This window comes from Salvelinus sp. IW2-2015, unplaced genomic scaffold (assembly GCF_002910315.2).
Source record: "Salvelinus sp. IW2-2015 unplaced genomic scaffold, ASM291031v2 Un_scaffold2308, whole genome shotgun sequence".
Lineage (NCBI taxonomy): Eukaryota > Metazoa > Chordata > Actinopteri > Salmoniformes > Salmonidae > Salvelinus > Salvelinus sp. IW2-2015.
Genome location: NW_019943634.1, coordinates 144,214 through 152,728, shown reverse-complemented (window position 1 = coordinate 152,728; position 8,515 = coordinate 144,214). Strand labels below are relative to the sequence as shown.

The 8,515-nt window shown below is 43.5% G+C and overlaps 1 protein-coding gene across 1 annotated transcript in view; it reads left to right on the top strand.

The window, feature by feature from the left end:
- The first annotated feature begins 870 nt into the window (after positions 1-870).
- Positions 871-8,515, top strand: part of zmp:0000001236 (mastermind-like protein 2) — a 101,063-nt gene continuing 93,418 nt past the window's right edge. The window contains exons 1-2 of the mRNA XM_070440210.1: positions 871-953; positions 1,190-1,589. Coding sequence (XP_070296311.1) covers positions 1,293-1,589 — 297 coding nt within the window. The 5' untranslated portion in view covers positions 871-953; positions 1,190-1,292. The remainder of the gene's footprint in view (positions 954-1,189; positions 1,590-8,515) is intronic.

Here is an 8,515-nt window from a genome sequence, read left to right as displayed (position 1 = left end):
CAGTATTTTTATCATAAATGTTTATGATGAGTATTAGGTATTTTCACGCTGCTCCGTAATTAATTCTTGCTGGCTTCGTGCTATTTGTGATTGTTAGCTGCCAAATGTTTAAAAAACTATGATTATACCTCAAAATATGTACATTTTTCGGAAACCAAAAACATAGATTTATTGATATTTAACATGTTATAAGACTGTCATCTGATGAAGTTGTTTCCTTGGTTAGTGACTAATTTATATCTCTATTTGGTCGGGTTTGTGATAGCTACCGTATCGGTAAAAAAAATTGTGAAAATATGCGGTTGAGTCTTTTTGCTTTGTTGGTTAGCTAATAAGAAATAACATATTGTGGTTTTCGCTGGTAAACATTTAAAAAAATCGGAAATGGGATTGGCTGGGAGGATTCACAAGATGTGTATCTTCATTGCTGTATTGGACTTTGTGATTCTGATAAATTTAATATGGCCTAGTATTATTTGGTGGCGCTATGCTCAGGGGGGATATGGGCCAGTCCCAGCTTTTTTTTTTACTGGATGAGGGATCTTCCCGGGGATCCGAGGATGGTGATGAAGTAGTTAATTCCAAGAGTCATGCCAGTATCTAAGCTTCCACCTCCCACTCCCAGGTGCCCTCCTCCATTGGGTCTGACTCTTAAACTAACAAAAGCCTCTGCCTGAAGACTTTCACCCCACTGCTGTGAGTGTTGCCTGGCGGCGGGTCCCACTAGAGCCCCCAATGTGGTCTTCCACCCATAAAACCAAAGCCTATATCTTATTATAGAACCCATGCGTATAACCTGCTGGAAGGCACTCTGCCCCTCCACTGCTCCGGATTTGCCCTTAAAGTGAGTGGGATGCCTCCTCTTCCAGCAGGTAAGCATGGCATGTTAGGCATGGTGGAGCGGGGGGCAGTGGAGGAGGCACCTCCAGCAGTGGGGGCAGTGCCTCCAGCAGGTAAGCTGTTACTGAACTGTGGATATATTTATGTTGAAGACGTCTTTGATGTCACTGTTGTGTTGTGGTATTTATGTGTTTATTTATTGATTATTTATCAATTTAGCACATTTTTATTGATTGACTTCCTTTCGGACTTTGTTTTTTTTATTGTCCGCTACAGTATGTGTTTTTATTTTGCTGCTGTTTTTGACCTTAGACAGAGACTTACTTACTTTACTTTATCTATCTACCAGTACCCGGGCCTCGCCAGCCTCCACGGTGGCAGCTCGCCGTCCCTTGGCCTCCAACCTGTCCCTGGATGATATCACGTCCCAGCTGGAGCAGGCGTCTCTCAGTATGGACGAGGCTGGCAGACAGAGCTCCCACTCCTTGGCTAGTGGCTCCACCTCTTCCTCCTCCTCCTCCACCATGCGGAGGCCCGCCTCCCATCACCACACCCACCGCAGGACAGGCTCCGTGGGGACGGTCAGCGAACACGCGGTCCGCTCCATCTCCCAGTCCTCCTGGTCGTCGGTGACCTCAGCGTCGGCCAGCAGCGTGGATTCTCTGGATAGTTACCTCCGGCCCTCGGAGCAGGACGGGGCAACACCCACACCACAGGGGTCCAATCAGGGCCCCCCGGGCAGTACAGAGGTAGGCTACCTCTCGATACACACACACACACACACACGAATACATGTACTGTTCAACCTTCACTACATTCCTCTACAGCGATTCAGACTGTACCAACTGATCAACTGATAGAACCAGATTGAAGGACCATTAAATAAATAAAACTAGTTTACCTCTTAACACTAGTACAGACTGCTCCTGATTTTAATTTATTACTTTGCAATTTTTTTAATCATGCCCCCTCTGTTCTTCACCTTTCCTAAATACATCTACACTAGCCGTGTTATAATCTTAATATCACATTGTATTTGTCACATGTGCCGAATACAACAGGTGTAGTAGACCTTACAGTGAAATGCTGAATACAACAGGTAGACCTTACAGTGAAATGCTGAATACAACAGGTGTAGACATCAAGTGAAATGCTGAATAGCAACAGGTGTAGTAGACCTTACCGTGTAATGCTGAATACAACAGGTGTAGTAGACCTTACAGTGAAAATGCTGAATAAAACAGGTGTAGCTAGACGCTGCACAGTGAAAATGCTGAATAAAGCAGGTTGTAGTAGACCTCACAGTGAAATGGCGAATACAACAAGGCTGTAGTAGCACCTTTACAGTGAAATGCTGAATACAACAGGTTAGAGACCTTCGGCCTGAAAGCTGAATCAAGACAGGTGAGTAGACATCACAGTGAAATGGCTGAATAGCAAAGCAGGTTGCTAGTAGCACGCTCACAGTGTAATGTTTTCCTGAATACAACAGTGGTGTAGTAGACCTTAGAGTGAAATGCTGAATACAAAGGTGTAGGTAGACCTCACAGTGAAATGCGTGAATACACCAGGTGTACGTAGCCTCATCAGTGAAATGCCTGAATACACAGCGTGTAGTAGTCCATTTTGAAATGCCTTGAATTGGGTGTATATGGATCTGTGTTTGTCTGATGAATGTAGGAGACCATGAGCTGATACAACAGTGTAGTAGGACCTCCACAGTGAAATGGCTGAATACAACAGGGTGTAGTAGAGCTGTCAATGGAAATGCTGAATAGCACAGGGTGTAGTAGACGGCTCCAGTGCAAAGCTGAATACAACAGTGGTTAGTAGACCTTACAGTGAATCAATACAACGTCCTCAGTGAAATCTGAAATACAACAGGCCTGTACGTAGACCTCACAGTGAAATGCTGAATAGAACAGGTGTAGAATAGACCTCACAGTTGCAAATGCTCATAAGTAGAGACGCTTACAGTTAGAGCAACAGGTGATAACTGCACAGTTGAAATGCTGAATACGCAACAGTGTAGTAGACCTTACAGTGAAATGCTGAAGTACAACAGGCTGTAGTTAGGATCCTCACAGTGAATGTGAATACAACAGTGTGTAGATCCTCACAGTGAAAATGCTGAAATACAACAGGGTGTGTAGACCTTAGCAGTGTAAATGCTGCATACAACAGTTAGTAGCACCTAAGTGAAAATGCCCTGAATACAACAGCAAGTGTACGTAGACCTATACAGTGAAATGCTGAATACAACAGTTGTTTTGAGTAGTACCTCACAGTGAAATGTGAATACAACAGTGTGTCAGACCTCACAGGAAAAATGCTGAATTACAACAGCGTGTAGTAGACTTACGTGAAATGCTGAATACAACAGTAGTAGACTTGTCAAGCCTAACTACAACAAGTGTAGAATTACAGCATGAATGACAACAGGTGTAGTAGACTGCAGCAGCGAAAATGCTGAATACCAAGAGGTGTAGGTAGACGCTTCACAGCTGAAATGCTGAATACACAGGTGTAGTAGACCTTACAGTGAAATGCTGAATAGCAACAGCGTCTAGTAGACCTGCCACAGTGTAAATGCGTGAATACAAACGGTGTAGTAGAACCTGCACAGTGAAATGCTTGAAACAACAGGTTGTAGTAGACCTCACAGCTGAAATGCTGGAATACACACAGGTGTAGTAGAACCTTCACAGTGAAATGCTGAATACAGACAGGTGCTACGTAGACCTCCAATCAAAGTTGAAATTGCTGAATACAAAGGTGTAGTAGGACCTCACAGTGAAATGCTGACTACAAACAGGTGTAGTAGACGCTACAGTGAAATGCCTGAATTACAACAGGTGTAGTAGACCTCACAGCTGGAAATCCTGAATACAACAGGTGTAGAGTAGACCGACAGTTGAAATGGCTGAATATACAACAGGTGTATAGACCTTACATGTGAATGCCTGATACACAGCCGTGTAGTAACCTTACAGCTGAAAATGCCTGAATACAACAGGTGTAGTAGACCCACGCTGAAATTGCTGAATACAACAGGTGTAGTAGACCTTACAGTTGAAATGCTGAATAACAAAGGTGTAGTAGCTCGTCACAGTGAAATGCTGAAATACAAACAGGACGTAGTAGAGCCTACAGGTGACATGCCTGAATAAACAGGTTTGTAGATAGAGCCTCACGTGAAATGCTGAATACAAGCAGGTGTAGTGACCTAGCAGTGAATAAATGCTGAATACAACAGTGTAGTAGACCTCACATTTGGTTTGGGGTGGGAAATGCTGAATAGCAACAGGTGTAGTAGACCTCAAGTGAAAGGCTGAATACAAACAAAGGGTAGAGCCTCCAGTGAAATGCTGATAACTAGGGCAGAGTCGTGAATGGTGACAGACGGGCTTAGACCAGTGAAATTGCTGAATCACAGGTGTAGTAGACCTCACAGTGAAATGCTGAATACGAACAGGTGTAGTAGACCTACAGTAAAATGCTGAATAGCAACAGGTGTAGTAGACCTACAGTGAATTGCTGAAAGGCTAGAGATACAGATCAAACGGTGTAGTAGACCTTACAGTGAAATGCTGAATACAACATGTGTAGTAGACCTCACAGTGAGAATGCTGAATTAGCAACACGTGTTAGTAGACCTAGCCAGTGAAATCTAAATACAACAGTGTAGAGACCTCACAGTGAAATGCTGAATACAAGCAAGTGTGTAGTAGACTCTTACAGTGAAATGCTGAATACAACAGGTGTAGTAGAAGCCTCTACAGTGAAATGCTGAGAGGTACAACAGGTGTAGTAGACGTTACAGTGAAATGCTGAATACAACAGGTAGTAGACTACAGTGAGCTCACCAAAGTGAAGTAACTTCGTAATGCTGAATACAACAGGTGTAAGTAGACCTTCAGTGAACTGCTGACATACAACATGGTGTTTGGGATAAGTGTATGCAATACCATGTAGAACACGTGAAATGCTGAATACAACAGGTGTACAGTAGAACGCTTACAGTGAAATGCTGAATACAACAGGTGTAGTAGACCTTGAGCAGGTGAAATGCTGAATAAGCAACAGGTTGTAGTAGACTCAGCCAGTGAAATGCTGGAATACAACACGGTTGTAGTAGATCTTACAGTGAAATGCTGCAAATACAACAGGTGTAGTAGACGCTCACAGTGTAATGCTGAATACACAGGTGTAGTAGATTCTTACCAGTGAAATGCTGAATACAACAGGTGTAGTAGGACTCAGTGAAATGCTTACTGATCCAATAGCCTTAACCAGACACAATGCTTTAAGAATTAAGAGAAAAGAGCGAGATGGTTTGTTAGTTGTAGATGGAGAGAGAGAGATGGTTTGTTATGTAGATGGAGAAGAGAGAGAGAGGGATGGTTGTGTAGTGTAGATGGAGAGAGAGAGAGATGGTTGTTAGTGTAGATGGAGAAGAGAGAGATGGTGTGTTAGTGTAGATGGAGAGTAGAGATTGGTTTGTAGATGTAGAATGGAGAGAGAGATGGTTTGTTAGTGTAGTATTGGAGAGAGAGAGATGGTTGTTAGTGTTAGATGAGAGAGAGAGAGATGGTTTGTTAGTGTAGATGGAGAGAGGAGAGAGATGTTGTTAGTGTAGATGGGAGAGCGAGAGAGAAGGATGTTTGTTAGTGTAGATGGAAGAGAGAGAGAGATGGTTTGTTTAGTGTAGATGGAGAGAAGAGAGACGAGTATGGTTTGTTAGTGTAGGTGGAGCAAGAGAGAGAGATGGTTGTTAGTGTAGATGGAGAGAGAGAGAGAGGAGATGGTTTGTTAGGTAGATGGAGAGAGAGAAGAGATGCTTTGTTAGCTGTAGATGGAGAGAGGAGAGATGGTTTGTTAGGTAGGTGGGGAGTAGGAGAGATGGTTGGTTAGGTAGATGGAGAGAGAAAGGGAGAGAATGGTTTGTTAGTTGTAGATGGACGAGAGAGAGAGAGAGATAGATAGATGGTTTGTGTCAAGGTGAGATGGCATGAGACAGAGAGGGGATGGTTTGTTAGTGTGCATGGAGAGAGAGAGAGATTGTTTAGTGTAGATTGGAGAAGAGCGAGGGAGAGATGGTTTGTTAGTGTAGATGGAGAGAGGTAGAGAGAGATAGATGGTTTGTTAGTGTAGGTGGAGAGAGAGAGGTGGACTGGGTTTGTTAGTGTAGATGGAGAGAGAGAGAGATGGTTTGTCAGTGTAGATGGAGAGAGAGAGAGGGAATGGTTTGTTAGTGTAGGTGGAGAGAGAGATGAGAGAGAGCACCAGATGTGCAGATTAAACCGGGGGATCACAGACAGATTGAAGCTGACAGGCAGACAGACTGACAGAACAGACAGGCTGGTGGAGAGAGGATGTAGCTCTGCAAGGAGAATTGCTTCCAAATGTTGAACATATTACGCAACATCGTGCACAACAATTGAGCTAGGCCGTTAGAGTATGGTGAAATGTAGTGTACTATATAGGGAATAGGGTGGGCTATTGTGCACACACGAGAGAGAGCACTGCAGTAACCCTGGTGTAAAGCTGGCTTGCTGCCTGCTGGCCCTGCTCAGAACTTGAATTCTGTTTAGTTCTCCTAGTTTAGGGATCGCAACGGTTAGTTTAGCTTGTCCTGTATTAGTGATGATTGGGGTCTGGTGGTTCATAATGGTTGGGACGGCAGGGATGACTGTAATCTGACCGATTTAATATGGCATCTTAACATGACAGCGTAAGTCAATTGTATTAAATAATAAATCGACATGATTTGAGTAGTCCAGATGGTCAAAAAGTAGTGCACTATATAGGGAGATAGGGCTCTGGTCTATAGTAGTGTACTATATAGGGAATAGGGCTCTGGTCTTAAAGTAGTGGCACTTATAGGGAATAGGGCTCTGGTCTATCAGTAGTGTAGCTTATATAGGGAATAGGCTCTGGTCTAAAGTAGTGCACTATATAGGGAATCGGGCTCTGGTCTAAAGTAGTGCACTATATTAGGGAATAGCGGGCTCTGGTCTAAAAGTAGTGTTACTATATAGGGTACATAGGGCCTGGTCTAAAGTAGTGCACTATATAGGGAATAGGGCTCTGGTCATAGTAGTGTACTATTATAGGGAATAAGGGGCTCTGGTCTAAGTAGTTGCACTATATAGGGAATTAGGGCTCTGGTCTAAAGTAGTGCAGTATATAGGGAATAGGGCTGCTGGTCTAATAGTTAGTGTAGCTATATAGGGAATAGGGGCTCTGGTCTAAGTAGTGGCACTATATAGGGAATAGTGGCTCTGTCTAAAGTAGTGCACATATAGGGATAGGGCTCTGGTCTAAAGTAGTTGCACTATATAGGAATAGGGCGCTTGCGTCTAAAGTATGTGCACTATATAGGGAATAGAGCTCTGCGTCTAAAGTAGTGTACTATTAGGGAATAGCGGCTCTGGTCTATAGTAGTTGTACTAATATAGGAACTAGGGCTCTGGTCTAAAGTAGTGCAACTATATAGGAATGGGCTCTGGTCTAAATAGTGCACCATATAGGGAATAGGCTCTGGTCTAAAGTAGGTGTACTATATAGGGAATGGGCTCTGGTCCTATAGTAGTGCACTATATAGGAATAGGCTCTGGTCTATAGTAGTGCACTATATAGGGAATAGGGCTCTGGTCCAGTAGTAGTGCGACTATATAGGAATAGGGCTCTAGGTCATATAGTAGTGCAACTATATAGGAATAGGGCCTCTGGTCTATAGTAGGCACTATATAGGGAATAGGGCTCTGGTCTAAATAGTGCAGCTTATATATGGAAATAGGGCTCTGGTCTAAAGTAGTTGCCACTATATAGGGAATAGGGCTCGGGTCTAAAGTAGAGCACTATATCAGGGAATAGGGCTCTGGTCTAAAAGTAGTTGGCACTATATAGGGAATAGGCGTTTTTCTTTGTTGTGCTAAAGTAGTGCACTATAGGGGAATAGGGCTCTGTCTTAAAGTAGTGCACTATATAGGCGAAGATAGGGCTCATGGTCTAAAGTAGTGGCCTATATAGGGAATAGGCTCTGGTCTAAAGTAGTGCACTAATTAGGGAATAAGGGCTGCTGGTCTAAACGCTAGTACACTACAGAAGGAATAGGGCTCTGGTCTAGAAGGTAGTGCAGCATATAGGGAATGGGTCTGTGTCTACAAGTAGTACACTAGCAAGAGGGATAGGGCTCTGGTTCTAAAGTAGATACATACAGAGGGAATAGGGCTGCTGGTCTAAAGTAGTGCACTATATAGGAATAGCTCTTGGTCTAAAGTAGTGCACTGATATAGGGAATAGGGCTCTGGTTTGCTAAAGTAGTAGCACTAACAGAGGAAATAGGGCTCTGGGTGCTTAAAGTAGTACACTACGACGGAATAGGAGCTCTGGTCTAAAGTAGTGCACTATATAGGGAATAGGGCTCTGGTCTAAAGTTAGCTGCACTATATAGGGAATAGGCTCTTGGTCTAAAGTAGTTGGCACATATAGGGAATAGGGCTCTGGTCCTATAGTCGTGCTACTATATAGGGAATAGGGCTTCTGTCTATAGTAGCGTACTATTAGGAATAGGGCTCTGGTCTATAGTAGTGGCACTATATAGGGAATAGGGCTGCTGGCTATAGTAGTGTCTATATATGGAATAGGGCTCTGGTCTATAGTAGTGGCA